Raw genomic sequence first — 21,817 nt, 5'->3', positions numbered from 1 at the left:
AGCCAGGGAGGCCAGGGAACGGTTTTATTGTCCGGGACCGGGAGCGGGACCGGGATGTGGCGGAGCTCCGGGGCAGTGATGGAGAGCTCCGCGACGTGACGGGGCTCCGGGATGCGATAGAGTTCCAGGGATGTGATGGAGCTCCCGGGATGCGACAGAGTTCCAGGGATGTGATGGAAGTCCGGGATGTGATGGAAGTCCGGGATGTGATGGAGTTCCAGGGATGTGATGGAGTTCGTGGCACGTGGTGAAGCTCCGGGCGCGGCCGTGGGGTCCCCCAGGCTCCTGTGCCCGCCCTGTGCCGTGTCCGTGACAGCGGTGCCGCGTACCGCCCGCCGTGCGGGTCTGTCCCGGTAGGCAGCGGCAGCGCTGGGAAGGGGTCAGCGGGCAGTGCCCGCGGTCAGCACTCCTCATCGGCCATGTCCAGGATGCTGCCCAGCAGCGCGGTGAAGGTGGGGCGCTCCTCAGGCTTCTGCCGGGCGAGAAGGGAGCCTGGCTGGAGCCCGTGTGTGCCCCAGCCGCGCCCCGGGGAGCCCCGTCACCCCGCCAGGGTGGCCGCAGGTGTCACTAGGGGTGAAAGCCACTCACCTCGTGCCAGCAGCTGTACATGATGGTGTAGACCCGCTCCGAGGCCGCCTGCGGCCGGTACAGGCGCAGGCCTTGGATGACGTGCTCGGTTGTCTCACTGTTATTAAATCTCTCGTAAGGCATCTTTCCCAGGGAGTAAACTTCCCACATCAGGACTCCTGTTGGAGGGAACAGCAGGGAGAGCTCATGGCATGGGAGCACCTGGGCCTGAACCTGGTTTGCAGAGGAGTTCCCAATCTCCAAATCTTTAATGCAGTGCTCTTACCAAAGGACCAGACGTCAGACTTGCTGCTGAACTTGCTGTACAGCAGCACTTCAGGAGGAGACCACCGCACTGGAAACTTGGACCCCATGGAGCTTGTGTACTCATCATCTAGCACATACCTGCAGCAGGTAAATGGATCAGGGTGCCTTGCCTGGATTTCACATTTCACTCCTCCACACAACTGACCAAGCCCAAATGGGCAGCTCAGAATGACCAGAGGTTTCCGCGGTCAAGTAAGCATGTGCTAGTCAGGATTGGGGAAGGGATAGGCTTAGGCTGACACAGAAGCACATCCAAAAGGGGATGTGGAGAGAAAGCTGCAGCCAGGACACTAGAAGTGGGGTAAAAAAGGTGCAAAGAGAGGGGGGAAAAGCACCAGGGGAAATAAGAAAGGGATGGTGGAAAGTGGAGAGGCAGAAGGTTAAGCCAGGCAGATAGAATGGGAAGACAATGGGAAAGCAGAACTGGAGGATGGTGGAGACAAAGACTAAAGTGTAGAATTGATGGAAGGAGGAGATGGGGTACTGAAACAGGAAAAGTGACACAGACATATCTACCAGACCTGGAAAGCCCAAAATCTGACACTTTCACAATTCCTTGGTCATTCACCAAACAGTTTCGAGCAGCCTGTGGATGGAGAGATGGAGGCAGTTACTTCTACCTGCTATTGGCTATCCCATCCCCCTGTAGCAGGTGAACTTCATCTCATCCCCACCCACCTAACACTTCACCTCACTTTGTCCTGCAAATTCACCTGGACTGGGGCAAGCTACAAAGTCCTCAGCAAAGAGAGCAACTGAGGCCTCCAAGCATCCTGGTTATGTATGGAAGGGCGACTTTCCAGGGGGGATTTTGCCTGAACAAAGCAGCCACAGCCCTACCAGGTCTCGGTGCAGGAACTGCTTGGATTCCAGGTACTCCATAGCTTCACAGACATCCTTGCACATCTCCAGCAGCTCGGCAGGCTGGAACCGCTGCCGTGTTTCCCTCAGGAAGTTCAGGAGGCAGCCATTGGCCATATACTCAGTGATGATGAAGATGGGACGCTGCTTAGTGCAGACCCCGTAGAGCTGCACCAGCTTCTCATGAGACAGGTTCCTGTGTTGGGGACAAGGGCACTTCTGAGCATCTAGAAGGCCAAGCAGCAAAGGAGGTACCTAAGGGCCTGTGAATAAGGAGAGTTTGGGAAGGGAAGATGCTTCTGGCCGAGCTGACAGTGGAAAACCTCACTAAGGAATCAGCACAAAGTCAGTGGGATCTTGGATGCATTTTACCGAGTATGGGACTGCCCAAGAGTGTCCCCCCACACCTCCCAGGAGTGCAGCCATTCTGGCAAGGAGCATCCAGCACTGACCTGCATGGTGCTCACCACTTACATCATGACTTTGGCTTCGTCAATAAACTCGTCCTCTGACATGGAGCCCTCCCTGATCATCTTGATAGCAACGTTGTACTGGCCTCTCCATTTCCCATACTTCACCACGCCAAACTGCCCCGTGCCAAGTTCCTTCAGGAAGGTCAGATCCTTGGGGTCAATCTCCCACGACCCTAGGACAGAGTGTGTGAGTGTGATGTGGGTGCAGGTGACCTCCTGGATGGTGCTCTCAGTCATCAGATCTAGCAAGCCCACGAAAAGCTCACAAGCATTTGCTGCCTGAAGAACCATCCACACAAAATCCACAAAATCTGAGACCTGTTCTTCCAGGGGATGGATGCAAGGTAGCTTGTGGGGTCTTTTGGTCAGTACTGTCACCAGAGGGCATTTGGGAAGTAATTCCTGGGAAGGCTATGGGCCATGGACAGCCAGGATCCCAACCTGGCAAAGTTGCTGCCAGCAGAAACAGACCCTGCAACCAGGGAGCTGTGAGGTAGCTCAGGCTGGCTTACCATAGCCAAGGCCAGCTGTGGAAGGAGCACTTTTCTTGTGCTGAGACACGGGGTACTTCAGTCTAGATATGAGCCCTGAAACACAGAAGCATAGATTGCCACATGCCAGCAGGGAACACAAGCCTCCTGCCTTCGGCACAGGAAGGTGGGGATACCCTGGTGCCAGTGAAAACACTGCTGGCTTCACTCTGTCTCCCAAACACTGACCTGCAGAGTTGTGCTGATGGTATGTGATAAGCTCTGGGATGCTGTTGAACAGGTGTTTTTCTGCCAGGTAATACTGATTCTGGGGGGTGCAGCAGACAACGTAGTGGCGGATTGTGCCTTGGGGGTCTCTGGAGAGGGAGAACATGGGGTCAGTGGCATGGGGAGGAGAGGTGGAGGCTGAGGGGTGCCTGGAGGGTCCCTCTGAGGGAGGAACACTTAGAGCCACTTACGCAGAGGACTTGGCATAGACAGAGACAGTGTATTTCCCTGTCTTGCTGGTGGAATCTCGGACAATGAAGCCCCCTTCCTTACCCTAAAACAGAAAGGGGAAAGGGCACTGGGTGGCTGAGGGGAGGTGTGACTGTAACAGGCAAAACTTAAAGTGAGTAAAGATCACAGCATGGCTGGAGAGGGTGCAGTGAGTCAGGGGAGTCCTATTTCAAGTCCCTGCATGGGAGGCCACCTCCTGAAGTGGCTGCCTGGAGGAGCTCACACTAGGATAGGGGAGGTTCCTGGGGCTGTTGGGGCAACACTCCCCTCCCAGCACAAGCCAGGGTTGGTCTCATGCTGGACACAACCTGAGAATATTCCATGGAGGGCTGGTGTAGAACAGACCCAGCCTCAGGAGGCAATACTTACCTCCTGTTTCAGCAGTTGCTCTGCTTGGCTACGAGTGATATTCTTTGAGTACCACCTGGAAAAGGGATGCAGCCATCAGGGAGATTCCCACAGCCACCTCTGTCCCCAGCCTGATCTGACCCTGGCCCAGCCAGGGAGAGAGCAGGGAGAGAGCCAGAGAGCAGGGCAGGGATGGCTGCCAGGGGCTGGAGGCTATCAGAGTATGTGCAAGAGGGAGGGCTCATGGGCTGTGTAGTGTAACAGAACCAAAAGGAAAACATCTCCAACCAAGTGCAACTCATCAGGTCCCTGTGCCCTCTTACTCAAAGATCTCCAGGGAATTTCTGGTTTCAGTGACGTAGTTGCTGGGGATGTATCCTTCCCTCCTGCAGGAGAAAAGGAGCTGGTCACACACTGATGGAGGAGGCCAGGGGAAAAGAATGTTCCTGGCCAGGAGTCTGAGTAGAAATGAGTTCAAAAACCTTGGTGCAAACCCATCTAGGTTCATGTCTGGGGTGGGCTGACACCACAGCCTCCTCCCCCTCCACACCTGCCCACAGGTGAGCAGGCAGCCTGGGTTTGCTCACCAGTGCCTGAGCCCCAGGGCAGGGCAGCACTGCAGAGCTATGGCCAGGAGCAGCGGGAGCTCTCACCCGTTCTTGTCAAGGGCTTTCCACCAGGGCAGGTGGCTCTCCTCCAGGATGAAGTACTCCTCGCCCTTTTGCAGCTGCAGGTCCTGTGCATTCATGGGCTCATAGTTGTAGAGGGCCACCACCTTCTTCATCTCCCCTGGCGTGCTGGGGGCTGGCTCAGGAGGCAGAGGCTTCATCACCATCTTCCCACAGGGAGAGGGAGAGTGTGGCACATGGTCAGGCTGGCACACACACCACATGAGACCCTTCCTAGGCCTGCCAGGGCAGTGTCGCAAGCCAGCTTAGCACAGTGTTTGCTACATAAGGGCTTTATCGTCCCAGCACCCCCAGGGAGCCTCAGGGCGGAGATCTTTTCACTTTCCTATAGGCCTTTGGGCTCCATCCCCTGCTTCCAACTCCTTCTTTAGATGACTACCTTGACACCCCTTCCCAGGGTACAGTTCTGGCCCATCCATCTCTGAGCAGTCATTGAATATGTTGCCTTTTCCCAGGTAGACCTTTCCTCAAACCCTGACACCAGCCCCTACCTGGTCCTCCTCAGGAGTTGGGGGAAGAGGCTTCTTTGTCTTGCGGTGTGACCGCCCAACTTTTAAACCTTTAGAACAGAGGAGGGACTAAGGTGAGAAAAGATCCCTGGCTCTGTGCTGTGGTGGTGCCCAGGGCAGGGGGACGAGGCAATGGGAGGGTGTCTGCTGTCTTACTGCCATTCCTGCTCTCCAGAATCTGGCAGCCCATGGCGTTCTTGGCTGTCTGGGAGCAGCACAGGTACTGGCCGTCGATCCAGAAGCAGGGGTGGTACTTCTGGACCAGGTCGCTGTTGTACCGAATCACTGTGGCAGAGGAGGGAAGATGTGTGTGACCCAGGGCTGTGTCCCCTGCCTGCTGCAAGAGCTCTCTGCTCCCTGCATGCAGATGGTCAGCTGCATTAAATCATTTCCTCTCAGGTGTGCTACTGTACCCCGTGCCCTACTGTTCAAGTTTCCCTCAGCTTGCCAATCTGATTCCAGTGCTGTGCAATCCCTATGCCACAACATCTCTAGCTCAGGAAGGGCCAGGCTTGGATCTGATCTAAGCTCTTGAGCAGCTCTGCAAAAGGGCACAAGCATGCTTGGAGACAGTCACAGAAGGATCTAGCCCTCCTGCTAGCCAAAATATCCAGTAACCCCCAGGCTGCTCAAGCCCATGGTTCACAGCACTTTAGAGCCCGTTTTTTTTTTTTTTTTTTTTTTTTCCCCCCAGAAATGAGGAGGGAAACCAGAGGGAAAGCCTGGTGAGAGGAGGGCAGTGCCACCACCCTGTGCCTGCTCAGAGATCTCCCTTGCTGGGAGAACACTCCCTTGCCAGGCAGGCTGATCAGCTTCCTCATACTTGTCCCCAAGCTAGAGGGACAACTGGATGTGCCTAAACACTGCTGAGCCCAGGGCTGGCCCACAGCATCTCCATGGGATGCAGAGAGCCCCTTCTCTGGTGAAGTAAGTGGAGGACATCCTGGCGGCAAAAAGCCAGCATTTTCTCACCTTTCCCTGTGGCTTCTACACTGGCTTGAGCTGCCACAGCAACCCTCCTCCCTTAGCAGGGAAGTGGGGAGAGGGCTGGCAGAGCAGCAGGGCTCTCGTGAGATAACCGACTTCCCCGTTATCAGCCTGCTCCTCTTCCGCCTCGCTCGAGCCAACTTCCCTGTGTCAATTCAAGCAGCTAATCTCACCCTGCCAGCACAAAGCCACAGAAGGACTCACACATATGCACCAGGAAGCACACACAGGCAGCTCCAGCAGATTTTGGGTGGTCCAAGCCCTTTGGCACAGTGCTACTGCAGTATGCTCCCAGCTCGAGGAGGGAGCACCCACACAGCTGAGCATTGGCTCAGCACTGCTGAGCAAGGCTCGGGGTGGTTTGGGAAAGATGCTCCTGGCTCCCAGCAGGCTTGTTGTCCCTGTTTCCTAAAGCTCTGGGCACTCAACCTTCACAAGGCAAGGCAGTACAGCTATGTGGCCACATCTGCCATTTCCTCTTCCCTCAGTAATTTCTGAGCCTGCTTGAGCTAGTTTGGAGCAAGTTTGTAAGAGGGTGAGAAGCCTCAGCCGAGGTGGCTGTAGTGAGTGCTGCAGAGGGTGACAGAAGTGAGGTGACTGCCCCTGGGCAGGAGCAGCTCGCTCTTCTGTAGATATGGGATATGTAACCATGAGGCAGCGAGCCCCTGGGAGTCACACACAGCCCAGTGCCTGTGTTGGCATCCCAAAGGAGCTGCAGAGCCCCTGCACTCACCACTCTTCAGCTGATGGATCCAGCGCTTGCGCAGCTCCTCCGTCGGGGAGAAGATGTAGAGGGGCCCTTCGTCATAGACCACCTGCAGGACCACACACCTCAGTACCCCAGGCAGGGCTCTTGCAGTGGGCACAGGGGGAGCCAAGGCTTGTGGCCACCCCGAGCAAGCCCTGCTGGTGTCTGCTGGCCCCTCATGGTGCTCACAGGACCGTGACAAAGAGGTTATAAATAAGCCCACTCCCCCGAGATTTTCCACTTCCTCCTCTGACTTTCAGTGTGCTGGGGGTGCACTGGGTGCCAGCAGGGCAGGCAGCTGGGCTGGGGGCTGAGTGAGCAGCCAGCATCCCTCCAGCATCAGCTATGGCACTGAAAGGGGCAGGAGCAGAGCTCAGAAGCAGCTTTCCACCTTAAACAGAGCTATCCTGGGGCTCAAAGCTGCTAATCTGACTGCCCCACACAGTATGGACAGTAGCAGGGTGTCCCCAAGCAGCTAAGTGACACCTGGCACATGATGGCATGTTTGACCCCAGGTCCCTCTGGAGTCCTCCCCCAGCACCTGCCGCTGGGCAGAGCAGAGCAGCAAGGGTGGGTGCAGTGAGGACTCACCTGGAAAGGGTAGGGGAACCGCTCGATGATTGAGATCTGCTCCATGTTGTTGTAATCCTCTCCTTTCCTCTGGAAGAGAGCGGCAGGGATGAATGCTGGCATCCTCTTGCTCAGCTACTGGCATCTCCCCTGGAACCCACAGCCTTTGGCGTCCCCCTGCTCTGCATCAAACTGCACCCCTGGTATGGTATGGAAAGAGTCCCCCCTGCCAAGCAGGGCTGCCCCCCACTGCCACCACCCCAGGGATGGTAACTCTCCCTACTCCCACAGTCAGGGGACAGGAGGGCAGATGCAGAGACCCTGGACCCTCCTCACCGGGACCTGCCGCTCAGGGGGAGGGTTGTTTTCAGGTGCCACTGTCTCCACACAGGTGATCCTCTCAATGTCCACAGAGCCCTTCTTACTGCCCCGGCGCTGCAAGAGACAGGCTTGATTGAAATGGTCACCAAGGGGAGACCTGGAGAGACTCAAACCAGCCCCTGTCCCTTTCCAACCCCATGGCTATGTGCTGGCAAGGGACAGCTGGGGATCCTCAGACACTGCCGTGGCCCAGCCCCTGGGGCTGCAGACTCACCCCCCGCTCAAAGTCATACTCGTAGTAGGACAGCTTGCTCTCTGTCAGCAGGAACAGGCGCTTCTTGAAGTTGAGGGGAGATGTTTTCTTCTTCTGCTGCGAGCGCTTCAGGAAGATGCTCTCCAGGATGACACTGGCCATGGCAACCCCCTGGCCGCCTCCACGCCGTGCTCACTGGGTTGCTGTGGGCAAGACAACACCAACACGGTGCTTGTTCAGCCCAAAACCTGCTGGACCTCACTCAGGTGTGCTCTCCCCCCTGCCCAAAGGGCAGACAGGGGGTCCTGGGACCCCCACGGTGGAGGGAACAAGCTGCAGAGGTGTGTGGGCAGGTCAGTGCGGGTTGTTTGCGATGTGACCTCTCCTGGCCGCTCTCCCGCAGCAGGCTGCAGCTCAAGGCACCACCTGGATGGCTCCTACTCCTGCTGGATGCTGGTGAAGCCTCCAGGATATGCAGATGGACAGAGAGCTGGAGAGAGAGGGAGATGGGGAGACTTGGAGCCCCAGGGAGGAGCGCAGAGCCAGCAGTGTCACCCCACAGGCGCTCCTCCCCTCCGGCTCTGTGCATGTGAGCCTGTGTGGGCTGTTTCCTCCTGCCCCACCACAGCCACTGCGTGCTGGGGACGTGCTGACTTGGCAGCGTGCAAGGGGTGGTCACGGGAGGGCAGTCCCTAAAAGCCACGGGTAGGTCCTGGCCCTGAAAAGTCACGGTGCTGTGCTGCTGAGGGCACGGAGTACCCCTGAAGTTATCCTTCCCTTCTGTGTCTGTGGAGCCTGCAGGAGTGCAGGGATAAAGCTCAACCCCCAGTCCTCCCCTGTGAGCAGCACTTGTCAGTGGCCAGGCTTGAAGGGCTGCCTCCAGCCAGCAGCCAGAGGGGTTAAATCCTATTCCAGCCCTCAGCAAAGCTCTCCTGAGCCTCTCCAGGGAAGGGCAGGGCAGAAAAGGGCTCACATGAGAGCCCTGAATCTCACTGCTGCCCGGCGTTCAGGAGCTGGAAATCACCCCAGCCCACCTCTTGGAGCAGTCTGTGCATCTCACCTTGTCCAGGACCACCCCCAGCTGGGTCCAGCAGCCCCCAGAGCCACGTGGCTGGAACTGTGGGCTGTAACCAGCACCTGACTCCAGTCTGGGGAGCTGCTGAGTGAGCTGCCTGGGGTCACTGCTGAACTGTGATCCCCTGGAGCCTGGCTGTCTCCTGCCTGACCACCTACAGTCCCTGCTTCCCCTTTACCTACACCTTGTTCCCTTTTTTCTCCTATAAGCACAGCTTTGGAAAGCAGCCTGGGAGAAGCTGTTTTTCTACCCTGCTCCCCACAGCCTGTCTCCTCGGGGTGAGGCTCAGAGGTGGGCCAGAGACAGGGGTTCAGCCCCCCACACCTCAGATAAGTACTCCATCCACTCTCCCCACGCAGGAGGCAGGCATCAGCTCACAGCAGGGATCAGGTGGGGAACAAAGAGCCAGGACCCAGTCTCACACACTGTGCCTTTCTCCAGGGCATTCCCCAGCCCAGGGACAGGGACAGAGATGTCCTCTCATCTGCTGGTGATGCCCAGACTATCCCAGCACAGACCCTGCAGCTGCAATACTGACCCTGCCCCACTGTCCCCAGAGAGGCTGGGGACAAGCAGGATTCCCTCCTTCCTCCTTGTGAGCCTTGTGGCTCAGACCTTTCCAGTTTGCTTGGGTGGTCAAAAAACCCCAACTTAAAAAATTAGTCATTAGAGTCTTTTGGAAAAAACAGCAGCCTGAGTGGGCTGACTGAAGCCTCAGGAGGAGTGATTTGGGGTCCCTGCAGGTGGCTGGCATGGCCCCTGACCCCCAGACTGCTGGCAGGGTGGTGGATGAGCTCAGAGTGACCCCAGAACCACCCTGTAGCCCTGTGCCTCAGTTGCCCAACTTATAAAGTGTGCCTGCTGGTCCTCTGTCCCAAGAGCAGGAGTCCCACTGCTCTCCCCAGCAGACACGGGGGCTGAGCAGAGTGGCCCTGAGCTCCAGCCCACCCTGACTGCAGTGCTCAGTCCCCGGAGCTTTACCTGGTGTCACTGCATCGGGGTCATTGCCAGCAGTGCCAGGCAGGTGGAACACATCCTCGCTGTGTCCTCTAGATGGTACCATCAGAGAGGAAAGGACAGTGAGTGTCTCAGAGGGCTGTTGTGCCCCATCATGGCACAGCCTCCCTGTCCCCAGCACTGCCACCAGATCTGCTGTGTCCCTACCTGTCCTTGGGGTGTTGGGTCCCCCATGGGACTCACCCCCGCAGCCACCACTGCCATGACAGCAGAGTGACGAGTGGGTGGGTGGAAGCATGTCCTGTGCCCCCCCCAGCTAATGTGACTTCCTGCCATGCTCACACCTCGGCCCAGGTGCTCTGAGACCACCACCAGGCCTGGCCTGGCCTCGTGCCACTGGACATTGTGTCCCACCATGGTCCCAGCGCCATCCCTCTTCCACAAGCTCTGCCCCCTGCCTGATTCCTGCTAAGGAGCTGAGCCACTGCTGGCTGATGTGGGCCTGGCAGGGACCTGGCGTGCCTGGGACAAGAGAGAAGGGTGACTGGGTGTCTGTGAATGACAAACTTCACAGCCCCCATATTTCAGGTTGAGCCCAGAAGTTGTCAAAAATGATGGGTGGGAGGGACAGAGTAAGAAACCTCCTGCATGGGAGAGGCTTTTGAACAGACCCAGAGCTGCACCTCAGCAGTGCCCACTGCGAAAAGCACAGGTGAGGAATGGCCAAAGACATGTCAGAAACCCAACCCCTGCTCTGCAGCATGCCTGGGATCCCTGGCACCCACCCACCACTGTGATTCCCTGCTCCAGCACACCCTGCAGCCCCTGGCACCCCCACCCCAGCCACCTCCCTGCCCTGCTGTATCCCATGGCCAGAAGCCCGGGGTCAGATGCCACCTGCTCAGAACTGATCAGGCTGTGGGACAAGGCAGAGGCATCCCAGCTTGGCTCACCTGCACCTTGGCACCATTTCCCTCGCACCTAGCCTGCCTCTCTGGCCCCTGTCACCGTGAGGAGCTCAGCAGAGGTGTGAGGCCACCAGCCCAGGCCACATGGAGCCTCCCGCCGCCATGGCCCTCCTGCAGCCCATCAGTAGGGCCCCGCTGGCTCCCAGGGCCCCACAGCCCAGAGCTGCCCCACAGCACGGCTCCCGGGGCTCCACACTCACCCAGCCCTCCCGCCGCCGCTCCGGCCAGCCGGGTCCCGCCGTGCCGCTGCCCACCCAGCGGGTCGGGGTGGCTGTGGCGGCAGGACGGGGAGGGACGGCGGGCTGCGTAGGGAGGAAGGACGGGGCCGGCCAACCCCACCCTTTCGGTTCCCCTTTTTCGGGTTTCTGACTCAAAGGCAGCATCTGTGTTTCCTCCTGCAGGCAGCCCGGCTGTCGCCATCGCCATGGGGTCCCCAGACCACTGGCCGTGGCCAGAGCTGCCCAGGCTGTGGGCAGTGCCAGGTGTTGGCTGCCCATCCCGATGTTGTTCCAAAATGGGTTCTTTCCCGCTGTGCATGGGGCTGATCCCCACACAGAGCCAAGGTATTTGGGTTATTTACTGTTCTGTGCAGAAATAAGTCTTGGTGGCAAATTCACAAAGCCAGCAGAGTGACTATCAAAACTTTTCACTGTTTATACATCCTAACAAATGAAAACATTTATGCTCATTGGCTACAGGCTACATCATTCATTAATATTCTGTCTTGTAGTGTTAAGTGATTCCCTCATTTCTTATGTTAGTTTCTCCACATGTTCAGTCTTTCTCCTCATTTGGGTCAGTGGGTTTCTTGGGTCGGTGGTCCATAAGTTGGTATGATGATATTCCCATGCTGAAATCACCTCTTATCCAGTCAGAGGTGATTCAGCACAGCTGCTGAGCTGGCTTTGCTAGTTTCATCCTTATCTTGAGAGTTCTGCCAGCTGTCCCTGTGCCCTGTAAATTCTGCATTCTGCATTCTCTGTGCCCACTATCAGTGGTACATCGTTCTTCCCAAACCTTGCTAACTTCCGCCCAGGTCTGAGATCACTGACACATGTTAAGCCCTAAAACTTAGCAAGGCAACTCTACCGACACAGAATTTATCTTTCTAGCGGCTGGACTGTACCTGCACGCAGCAGACCCCGCAGGTCCCACCCCAGTCACACCCTCAGTCCCGACACGGCCGCCCTCCCATGGCTGCCGCCCTGCTCTCCTCCCACCGGCAGGGGGCGCAGTGCCCTCTGGCCACCCGCCACTTTCCTCTCTATGGCCTCCAGCTCCTATTCGCTTCCGTTTCCGGCCAGCGCCTCCTCTCCGGGCCGCCGCCGTCGAGATGGTGCGTGCTGCGGCTGGGCCGGGCTCTATCCGCCGTCATCCGCTCCGGCGCTGCGCCGGGCCGGGCTCCCTCCGCCGCGGTGGGTGCGTGCTGGGCGGCCAGGCCGGCGTGTGGCTTCCCCAGCCCCGGATGGCGGCGCAGGGCCCGAGCAGAGGGGAAGGGCGGGCGCGGGGGCCTTCGGAGCGGGATGTGGCGTATGCGCAGCGGCCCTGACTGGCTTCTTCCCGTTCCTGCAGGTGAACGTGCCGAAAACCCGCCGGACCTACTGCAAGAAGTGCGGGAAGCACCAGCCGCACAAGGTCACGCAGTACAAGAAGGGGAAGGATTCGCTCTACGCGCAGGGTAGGAACGGGCTCGCTCCGGGGCACGGCCCAGGGGAGCTGCGTGCGGGGCGGTCGGGGTGTCGTGTGCCCTGCACGGGTGGTGTAGGTTGGGAACATTCATATGGCGGGGGAGAACAGGCTGACTAAAGCATGGGGTGTGCAGTAACGAGGAGCTGAACCGATAAGGCAAAGGGGGAAAGACTAAGGGCATGTCAGCCCTAAGCAGTTTCGGACATTTTAAATGTTTAGCTGGTTGGGAAGTGGTGTGCTCTGGTTGAACTCAGCTCACTATAGTGTGAGAGTACAACTGTGGAGCCCAGGCTCCCCTCCCCGAGGGAGGGCCCTGCCTATTGAACGTGAGCTGAATTTAAAATGTGCTGGGCCTTCAAATCGAAGGGAAAGAAAGTGAATCCAATGGTGGTTCGGCCAGTAGTGAAGTAGATTAATTATGCAAATATTACCTGAACAGAACTGAATAAATATGTTCATATTTTTTGCCCTTTGTGTGCTAGCTTTGAGGATTTACCACCCAGCACCCCTCTCTTCACAGAACTCTGAATAAGTCAAGTCCCTTGACCTCGTGTGTCTGTTGGCTCGAGGGACAGGGGAAAGGTTTCACTTTTGGGGACAGTACGAGGACAGTCGCCATGGGCCAAGCATGGGGCTGCTGGAGGAGGGGGACACAGCTTCTGTTGGGTTGTGTAGGGACAGGCTGAGCTCTGCTGGGATTTAGGAAGTGCCAGTTGCACTTGGCACATCTCTTGGGTTGTTGTCTGAGCAGAGCCCTTTCTTCCCACAGGAAAGAGACGTTACGATCGGAAGCAGAGTGGGTATGGGGGCCAGACAAAGCCCATCTTCCGTAAAAAGGTGAGTGAGTGCTGGTCCTGGGAGAAGGACATGGAACTGCCTTGGCAACTGATAGGCCCAACTGAGGGAGGATTCCTCAGTGCTCTGCTCTGGCTGGGTGAGGGCAGCTCTGTGCTGGCAGTGCAAGCTCCTCCTCCACATCACAGAGTCACAGAATGGACTGGGTTGGAAGGGACCTTCAAGGTCACCTTGTTTCAGCCCCCTGCCGTAGGCAGGGACACCTTCCACTAGACCAGCTTGCTCTGAGCCCCATCCAGCCTGGCCTTGGACAGTTCCAGGGATCCAGGGGCAGCCACAGCATCTCCAGGCAGCCTGTGCCAGGGCCTCACCACCCTCAGAGGGAAAAATTTCTTCTCAGTATCTAATCTCTATCAGTGTGAAGCCATTCCCCATTGTCCTGTCACTCCATGCTCTTGTAAACAGTCCCTTTCCATCTCCCTTGTTGGTTTCCATGAAGTACATGGCTCATCTCCTTGCTGTCCTGTCTCATTCTTTGTTTGCAGAGCAGCTTCCCAGGGAGCCTTGATGCTGCAGGGGAGAAGGGTCTTGCTGGGAGCGATACTTGCAGTGAAAGGAGTGTTTCCTTCACTGCTTGCCCAAGGGAAAGGAGACAGCTGCTTTCCTGTATTTAGAACAGGAAAGCAAAACCCAATGGGTGGATTTGTTACTTTGTGTGAATTGTTTAGTTTTGCTCATAGAGGTGCCTGGCTCAGTGCTGGAAAGCCCTGGTGTCCTGCTGGAGATGTACAGGGAGCCTGCCAGCATGAAGGAAAAAATGAGGCAGCAGGTTTTCAAGTTGACTTTGTGCCAGGAAGTCGGAAGACCTTACAGAAAATGCTTCTGCAAGCAAGGTGCCCCAAGCAGCTGCATTGCTGGCACTCTCTATCTGTACACTACAATCCTCGTTTCTGTTTTTTCCCAGTCAGCATTGTATGGATGATTGGCTGAGGTTTTTAGCTGGTAGTTACACCCTGTCTAGATGCTACAGCAGCCTGTCTGCTTTGGATTCTTGCCTCTGCAGTCTTTCGGGTTTCATCGAACTCCTCAGTAGCCACAGGTCTGCACTGAGCCTTTTGTATCCCTGCTCCTTCCAGAGAATTTGCCAGTCATGTTTCTTCCAGGTGTTTCTTCTGCCCAGTTTTCTGCTGGACTCCTGAGCACTGCTGGTCTGTTTTTTCCCATTTTACAAGTGTGAGTTTCTTGCTCACAGTTGTAGAATCTGTATTTTTGCTGTTCACTGGCACAGACTTCCATCATGGCTGATCCCTTCAGGAGCCAGCCCTGCCCCACTGAATAGTTTTGCCAGTGTCCTTTTCTTTATTGCAATACACTATATTCCTGTACTGATCCTTAAGGAGCCTTCTTGTTTTCCATGGAGGGAGCCTAACTGCTGGTAGTGTCCCTCCTCAGACTTAAAAGCAAACTGCTGAATGTTCAGGAGTGCAGGGAACAAGGATTTCCTGAGAGTGTTGGTTTGTCTGGTTGGTGCTGTGTGGTTCAGTGACACACCTTGCTCCTCCTCCCAGGCCAAGACCACCAAGAAGATTGTGCTGAGGCTCGAGTGTGTGGAGCCCAACTGCAGGTCCAAGAGGATGCTGGCAATTAAGAGGTGCAAGCACTTTGAACTGGGAGGAGACAAGAAGAGAAAGGTGGGTTTGTACTGCATGAGTGGCTGGGAAAGGGTGGCAGTGCTTGCTGGTGAATAAACTCACTCTTGTCTTTTGCTTCTTTCTTACAGGGCCAGGTGATCCAGTTCTGAGCATCATCCTACTCATCGTTACGGACCATATTAAAGTAATTAGATTGATCCCTTATTTTAATGTGTTTTCTCTTGGGGGAGGGGCTGTGAGTACATCCACTCAGCAAGAAGGTGTTGCTTGCTGAACTAATTACTAAGAGAACAGCTTTTAACCTTGCTTTTGAAAAAACCCTGCCAATGGCTGCCATCTCATACTGTGTTACCAGGAGGTGTTTTGGAATGGCTCTGATGGATATTTGCATCAGTGACTTCTCTGCATGAATATGGTGCAGGCTTCTTTATGAACTCCCCTGAATAGCCCCTGCACTTGGCTGTAGGCCCCTTTTAACAAACAGCTGTACTGCCCTAAGGAGCAAAGGCCCTGCAGCAGCCAGTGGGTTTGGTACCTGCACCATTAGGCAGGTGCCTAATTAGGTAATTTGGCAGGTGCCATTTGCTATGGCAGCTCAGAGAGGTGAGGGACAGCTCCATGCCCATGGTTCCTCCTGGCACATGGTGTAACAGGCCTCAGCTTCCATCCCCTGTGCCTGACTGCTGTTGATTCCTCTTAGCATTTTCCTTGAAGGAAAAAGGCCAAGCACAGCACTGAAGTTTCAAAAGGGCAACAGCCAGGAGCATGGTAGATTGTAGGGACAGCCTCCAGGACATGTTGCCCTTGAGGAACATCTCTGTGAGTCAGCAGCTGCCTGTGAATAGGAAATGTGGTAGCAGGTTCTGGGAATGCAATGCAGAGTTCACCCTTAAGGACAACTTTCTTGTAGTGGAAATGGAGCTGGAAGATGGAGAGATGCCTCTTCACATCTTCATAATGACGGAGAGCACTCAGTTACTGAACTCTAAGAGAATCTGTATTTTTACTTGTTAAATATTGGCTGATGTGATGGCATTTTCAGACTTGTGTGGGCAGTGGTGGCTTTGGCCTGTGGGATGGACTGTATCATGTCAGCTTCACTGAGTGCTGTTTTTAGTAATCATGACAAATTTCACAAAAAGTCAAATGACTGGAACAAACTAGGATGCTTTCTAAACCCTGATTTAATTTCAGATACCATGCTGTACTCCTGTACACAGCAAGTAAGAAAAAGCTTAGCCTTTTAAAGGGATTTTAATCAAAGTGCTTAATCACAGAATAAATCAAGACATCCTGATTGTGTAGTAGTCAGAAGAGAATGTACTTGAACATGATGATTGTATAAGTGATTTTCCATCTTCTGTCTTGGAGAGACTATGTCATTCAACCTAAGGCTGCTGCCAGCAGTGGGAAGCAGGCATTTCAGGGAGGCAGGTTTCATGGAGAAAGGGGACTCCAGTGGCCACATGAAAGGTGGAGAGGGAGTTGTCATCTAAAAGGAAGTGACAGCCACTGGTGAGAGATTCTTGGAGTGAGGGGAAACCCTCAAAAGCTTGAGTCCTAAGGCATGATACCAGCTGTCAACAAAGTTGCTAAGAAGTCCAGTGATTCATGTCCCTGAGTTGTCAGAAGATGGAAGTACATGTCCATGATCTGAGTGAAGTGTTGGGTTTCTTCAGTGAGGTTCAGCAGCTTTTCTTGGACTGTGTGCCTTGGTCTGGAAAAGAGCAAGGTGGCCAGGGTGTGTTTCCCTATTGTCCCTGAAATGCTCAAGGACAGCTGTAACATACTTCACGTGCATCCCTTGCCTTTCCTTGCTTGGTAGTGGCAGTGGGAGTTAACAAGAGTTGCTCCCAGCTGGAGCCCTTCCAGCCCCTTGGAGGAGGAGTTGAGTGAGATGCCAGAGAAAGGGGCACTGCTCTGCTGTTCACCCTTTGTCTGTTACCTCTTGGTGATGGAGTGATGGTGATGTCCCATTAGGCTGAAGGTTCAAGTAATGAATGCCTGAGAAAAAAGGCACCTGCTTGGAAGAAAGAGATGAGCTTCCTGCCAAAAGTTCAGACAGAGCCTAAGGCTTAGGAAAAGGTTCTTGGTGCCTCCTATAGTGCCAGGACTTTGAGCAGCACAGTGCCTGTGGGGTTCACCTCCACACTCAGGGAGGAGATCCAGCTGTAAACACCCCAGTCCCTGCTGGCTGGCAGGACCTGTCGGATGGAGCAGGCTGGGTTGCAGGCCAGCCCATTGCCGAGGAAGGTGAGGGAGAAGGTGAAGTTCAGGGGTCCCCCAATCTCCTGCTCATTCAGCACTGCCACAGCATAGGCTCGACCAGACAGGGGTCGCTCCCAGAGCTGAAAGTTCTTGTCCTGCAAGGAGAAAATAAACCCAGGGCTTAGGCTGGGGAAAGCTGGAGTGATGGTCTTCATGCCTGTCTGTTCCAGTAAGCTTAAGGAACAAATTGGCTCACTGGGCTCCTGTTCCCAAACCCTGAGCACCTCTCCATCCCTCCTGTGCCCCACACTGCAGCCCCAGCCTGCTCCTGCTGTACCTTGATAAGCTGATATCCCTGCTTGCCCAGCGGATCCTGGTTGATGGCGATCACCTCTTTGTTCTGGAGCAGACACTTGGCCTCAGGGCTGATGTGCCGCAGGTCGTTGGACATGAACAGGGGAGCTGCCATAATGGCCCACATGGCCATCTGAGTCACAGACTGGTCCCAGCTCAGCCCAAAGTTTCCAATCACTAGCTGTAACAAGCAAACAAAAAGTGCCTGGTAACGCTGCCTGCTGAGGAGATGCTGGGCCACAGCACTGACAAATCACAGGGTGGGACCTCTCTTTGGAGCCTGGCTAGATAGGCTGAGTGCCAGGAGCACAACCAGCTGGTTGGGGAAAGCAAGGCATGACTGAAAATTTAGGATGAGCCACTGGTGGAAGTAAAGAAGGCTCCTTAAGTGAATCTGCTTTTGTATAGAGTTATTCCTTCCTTGCAATGCTGGCACCCAGGGGTTTTCCCTCTGGAGGGACATTAGGAGATTGTCTCCAAGTGCCACACCTGTTCTCTGAACTGGTGCTGCCTGGGGAGGCTGCATTAACACAAAGATGGTGCTTCCTTGGTACTATCCATAGCTGCAGTTACCTTTCCACTCTGGACCCTCTCATCAAGATCGTGATTTTAGGGTCCCACCAGAGCCCTTCCCCTCAGTGTTTCTCCCCAGTTACCCCCCTTCTCATCCTGCAGTTGAGGGAAGGATATTTTGCTGATGCTTCAAGTGGGGTGGGTGTTGCTGTACTTGCCATATCAGGATCATTCCAGCCTCCTGGCCCAGCTATCTTCACAATGCTGTCCTGGTGACCTGCTGTCCAGTCCAAGATACTCTTGATGCTGCTCCAGGAGTCATAGACATCATAATAGTTCCTCCAGTGATTGCAGTACTGTTTGATCTCTGTGTAATTGGGCTGCCAAAACAATGAGTGTGATTAGCCCAGAGCACCTGGCTGTACAACAAGAGTGTAAACAAGGCTAGAGTGGATCAAGGGTAGTCTGGGGGAGAACTAGGCTAACACCTTCCATCACCAGCTGTCTGGATGATCTAGTCTTGATTCCCTTGGATGCTTTGTGCCCAGTAACTCCAGCCTGCCATGTTCCAGACAACACTATTAGTCCCCTTGGGAGAACAGTTGTGGCCACCAGCTCTGTTAGAATTCCTTCACAGTTTTCCTGAAGGTGTGACAAGGCTAGTGGGATTAAGTAACATTCCAGTAATTACTGATAATTCTTGGGTTTACACCCTTTGGTGAGTAATACATTAATTCCAGTGGGAGGGAATGGCACCATCCTGTCACGGTAGCACAGGGGAAACCAGCTGTGGGTGGAGGGCAACGTGTTGGTCATGGACCCTGGCTGGCACAAATCTGTCACTGAACAATGTGGAGAATGTCACAAAGCCTCTCCTGTGGTCCCCAGAGCTGACTGTAAGGCTGAGTCTGCAGCACTCTGTGTCCAGGAGGAGTAATACTGAGCTATCTGCTAGGCTGTGTGCCTGCACTGCCAATGGTTTGCTGCTCGGCTCCTTGGAGACAGGAAGCAGATGGATGCTGTGGTTTTTCTGGCATGCTCCATCTGGGCTGTGCCTTCATGCTGCAGGATCTTATTGACTCTGTTTCAGCAGAGCAATGACTCAGGTATCCTTCAAGGCTCTAGAGGAAAAAGTATCCCTCCATTTTACAGCCTTGTCCTCTGTAAGAGCAGCAAGTTCCTCAGGATGCTGTTTTGCAATCTTAATGTTTTTCTGTTCTCCCCAAAAGAAGGATAAACCTTGAGAGGCACTTCTTACCTGGTGCAAAGGCCTCAAGTAGAAAGGCCACTCACAAGAATACACAATGCTCCTTCCAGTCTTGTTCAGGGCCAGAGACATGCGTCTGTATCCTAAAGGAAGAGGACAGACAGAGGTTACCCAACCTCCTTGGTCACACAGCAGAACTAATCTGATGTCATAGGTTCATGTTTCAGTTCAACTCTTGCAAAATTAAGCTTGAACACTTTATTGTGGCTTAGACACCACAGAGAGGAACAGGGGAACTTAAAGTCTGCAGCTGGTCACCTGCCTCCCAAGGACAGGGGCTTTGCTTGGGCAGGCTATTGCTCCAAGTCTGCTGATCCCTTTGTACATACAGCCAGGGGGAGAGGTCAAAAGCTGTCCTGCATGGCATTTTTCCTCTAGATACCCAAAAAAAACAAGTCAGTATCTATCAAGCACTGCAGCTTTGCTGGGTAATGCCAGAATATGTTCTCATGAGGCACTTGCGCCATATGGACTGGGCAGGAATGCAAAAGCTCTAGTTTTTCCTGTCCTTGTCCCCAGACAGCCCTGCTAAGTCCCTTTCAATTGGCAGAGAGGGAATGAAAAGTCTGTTTTCTCCTCTGGAACTGCTTCAGTTCAACTAGATTCTATCTAGGTTACACATATGACCCAACAGGAGCTCTCAGCTCAGCTGTCACTCAGGGTGCTGAGCTGTGCTCCTGTCTCTGGCAGCTGGCATATGCCCCACCATCTGGCATTGATAGGATTGTCACTTGGGCAGGTTCTCCCTGCCAGGCAGAGACAGGGCTTTGTGCAGGACTCCTGCTGCCAAACACTGTGGTGTTGACTGTGCCAGCACCCAGAGAGCCTAGTCCAGAGAAAAACGCTTTCCAAGTTAAAGTGTTGTTCCCACAAACCTACTCCTGTGGCATTGGGATTTGCCTGTGCTTTGCAAGAGTGTAGCCAAGTCCCCTCAGCACAGGCAGCTGCGGAACTTTCAGCTGCTGAGCTTTCAGCTGCTGGCTTGCCAGCCTTTGTGCAACTAACTTCTGAAGTGGTATTTACAGTGGTGTGCTTTAAAAGGAAAACCCCAGTAGAATTTTTATGCAATACTTCCCTTCATTTTTATCTGTTAAAAGCCTTCCTAACTGCTCCTTTCATGGCTGACACAAGCTGTTCTAGCTTCAGGCTGATTCACCTTGACAAGGCCCACCAAAGGGATTACGGGTTAAGTGTGTGAAACGCTCTGAGCTCTCCAGTAAAGGCAAAGCAGAAGGGCAAAGCCTGTGCTTAGTTAAGAGCTGAGGGAGCAGCCTGCACAGGCAGCCCCCAGAGCGCACAGCTGATGAGCCTGTGCTTGGTGTGATCTGTCCTCTGGCATGAGACAGCTCATTTTTCAAGCTGTCCTTGAAGAACAGCTCCAGGAGACTGAGCAGGTAAAAACATTTAACCCAGCAACACGCAACACCTTGGGCTTGGGAACAGAGCCTCAGACTTGCTTTTATGAGCAAGTTCTTTAAACGAGTAAGCTCAGGGAACAAGCAAAGCTCTGGAGTCCTGTGCTGGGTCTAGAATTGCTGCTACCTGCAGAATATTCCAACCCATGGGAATGGCTACCTTGAGCCTAAACCTACCTTCTGCCAGCAGCTCCAGTGAGTCAGAGTTGCAGCCATCAAACTTGAGCAGGTCCACACCCCAGGCAGCAAATGTCTGGGCATCCAGGTCATAGTGATTGTAGCTGCCAGGGAAGCCAGCACATGTCTTGTTCCCCACATCGCTGTAGATTCCCAGCTTCAGACCCTTGGAGTGGACCTGTGTGTGCAGACACAAACAGACTGTGGGATGGGGCAGCCACAAGGCAGAAGGAAGAGGACTCGGGGCAGCAAGGGAAGCAAAGCTGCAGTGTGGCTGGCAGGGCCTTAGCTCAGCAGTGATGCAGCCATTCCCACCCGGCCGTCCCTGCCCTGCCCTGCTCCCAGGCCGCCTCACCGTGCCATGGTGGCACTCACGTAGTCGGCCAGCTTGCGGATCCCACCAGGGAACCGTTTCGGGTCCGCCTGGAGCCTGCCCTGCTTGTCCCGCGCCGGGGCCATCCAGCAGTCGTCAATGCAGATGTACTCGTAGCCGGCGTCCCTCCAGCCCTCGGCAGCCATCCTGTCAGCCATCTCCACGAACAGCCGCTCGCTGGGCGCGGGCAGGGCAGGGCGCACGACCGGCAAAGAAAGCGGAGAACGTCTGCTGTCTACCGCCGGCACGGGGCACAGGGGGAGCGCAGGGAGGGGAGTCCAGCTCTCCGCCCGGGCGCGGGGAAGGCTCAGCGCGGCCGGAGCAGCGGGCCGGCTGTCGGGGCTCCGCGCTGCCCTGCGCTCCCGGCTCCCCATCCCTGCGGCGGTACCTGACGCAGCGGCGCGGGTCGGCGGCGCAGTCGGTGCCGCAGAGGAAGCGCTCCCAGTGCAGCCAGCCCATGGGCGGTGTCCGCGCCAGCCCGTTGTCCAGCGCCAGCGCCGCCGCCACCGCGGCCATCGCCGCCACGACCCAGCGCAGCACCTGCCGCGCCACCGCCATCGCCCTGCCGCGCCGCGGAGCCAACGCGTGATTGACAGCCTGGGGGGCCAATCCTCGGGGTCTGGGGGCAGGGGCTGTCCCGTGCAGCCAATCGTGGCGCGGCCCGGCCCGCGCTGCCGCCAATCCCGGGCTGCGAGGCGCACACCGGCCCGCCCCGCATGTCAGGTAGGGCTG

General features: G+C 55.4%; 3 protein-coding genes across 7 annotated transcripts; 1 reads left to right on the top strand and 2 right to left on the bottom strand.

The window, feature by feature from the left end:
* Positions 1–10: 10 nt before the first annotated feature.
* BTK (Bruton tyrosine kinase) lies at positions 11–10,991 on the bottom strand. Of its 5 annotated transcripts, XM_085060155.1 has the most exons (20): positions 10,843–10,964; positions 9,699–9,766; positions 7,664–8,132; positions 7,405–7,503; positions 7,090–7,158; positions 6,484–6,565; positions 4,920–5,048; positions 4,746–4,813; positions 4,219–4,400; positions 3,889–3,951; positions 3,587–3,641; positions 3,178–3,260; positions 2,948–3,075; positions 2,741–2,815; positions 2,230–2,401; positions 1,735–1,951; positions 1,416–1,480; positions 854–972; positions 589–746; positions 11–472 (listed from the first exon to the last, which is right to left on the bottom strand). In XM_085060155.1, the coding sequence occupies exons 3-20, from the start codon at positions 7,802–7,804 to the stop codon at positions 401–403; spliced, it is 1,977 nt and encodes a 658-aa protein (XP_084916281.1). In that variant the 5' UTR covers positions 7,805–8,132; positions 9,699–9,766; positions 10,843–10,964; the 3' UTR covers positions 11–400. The 5 variants fall into 5 exon arrangements, with proteins under 5 accessions (XP_084916281.1, XP_084916277.1, XP_084916279.1 ...); XM_085060151.1 differs by lacking the exons at positions 11–472; positions 589–746; positions 854–972 and having other exon boundaries at positions 979–1,480; positions 10,843–10,966; XM_085060153.1 differs by lacking the exons at positions 11–472; positions 589–746; positions 854–972 and having other exon boundaries at positions 979–1,480; positions 7,664–7,845; positions 10,843–10,966.
* Positions 10,992–11,893: 902 nt separating this feature from the next.
* RPL36A (ribosomal protein L36a) lies at positions 11,894–14,975 on the top strand. Its single transcript, XM_085060160.1, has 4 exons — positions 11,894–12,320; positions 13,101–13,168; positions 14,695–14,817; positions 14,907–14,975. Exons 1-4 carry the CDS (start codon positions 11,909–11,911, stop codon positions 14,925–14,927), a joined length of 624 nt encoding a protein of 207 aa, XP_084916286.1. The 5' UTR covers positions 11,894–11,908; the 3' UTR covers positions 14,928–14,975.
* A 969-nt stretch (positions 14,976–15,944) lies between these two features.
* On the bottom strand, positions 15,945–21,665 carry GLA (galactosidase alpha). Its single transcript, XM_085060156.1, has 7 exons — positions 21,474–21,665; positions 21,088–21,262; positions 20,713–20,890; positions 19,112–19,203; positions 18,068–18,233; positions 17,324–17,517; positions 15,945–17,141 (listed from the first exon to the last, which is right to left on the bottom strand). Exons 1-7 carry the CDS (start codon positions 21,641–21,643, stop codon positions 16,878–16,880), a joined length of 1,239 nt encoding a protein of 412 aa, XP_084916282.1. The 5' UTR covers positions 21,644–21,665; the 3' UTR covers positions 15,945–16,877.
* Positions 21,666–21,817: the final 152 nt, after the last annotated feature.

The sequence above is a fragment of the Lichenostomus cassidix genome, chromosome 4A (genome assembly GCF_008360975.1).
Source record: "Lichenostomus cassidix isolate B80296 chromosome 4A, HeHo_3.0, whole genome shotgun sequence".
Classification (NCBI taxonomy): Eukaryota; Metazoa; Chordata; class Aves; order Passeriformes; family Meliphagidae; genus Lichenostomus; species Lichenostomus cassidix.
Note: the sequence above shows the minus strand (reverse complement) of the source record. Positions and strands in the feature narration are given on the sequence as shown.

Coding starts and splice junctions, on each gene's coding strand:
- BTK (XM_085060154.1), bottom strand. CDS start 7,804: ATGGCCAGTGTCATCCTGGAGAGCATCTTCCTGAAGCGCTCGCAGCAG. Junction 2,402..2,740: donor CACAGCTGGCCTTGGCTATG/GTAAGCCAGCCT, acceptor ACTCTGTCCTAG/GGTCGTGGGAGATTGACCCC. Junction 1,481..1,734: donor AGTTCCTGCACCGAGACCTG/GTAGGGCTGTGG, acceptor CTCCATCCACAG/GCTGCTCGAAACTGTTTGGT.
- RPL36A (XM_085060160.1), top strand. CDS start 11,909: ATGGCCTCCAGCTCCTATTCGCTTCCGTTTCCGGCCAGCGCCTCCTCT. Junction 13,169..14,694: donor AGCCCATCTTCCGTAAAAAG/GTGAGTGAGTGC, acceptor TCCTCCTCCCAG/GCCAAGACCACCAAGAAGAT. Junction 14,818..14,906: donor GAGGAGACAAGAAGAGAAAG/GTGGGTTTGTAC, acceptor TCTTTCTTACAG/GGCCAGGTGATCCAGTTCTG.
- GLA (XM_085060156.1), bottom strand. CDS start 21,643: ATGGCGGTGGCGCGGCAGGTGCTGCGCTGGGTCGTGGCGGCGATGGCC. Junction 21,263..21,473: donor GACCCGCGCCGCTGCGTCAG/GTACCGCCGCAG, acceptor GCCCGCGCCCAG/CGAGCGGCTGTTCGTGGAGA. Junction 17,142..17,323: donor AGGGATATCAGCTTATCAAG/GTACAGCAGGAG, acceptor TTCTCCTTGCAG/GACAAGAACTTTCAGCTCTG.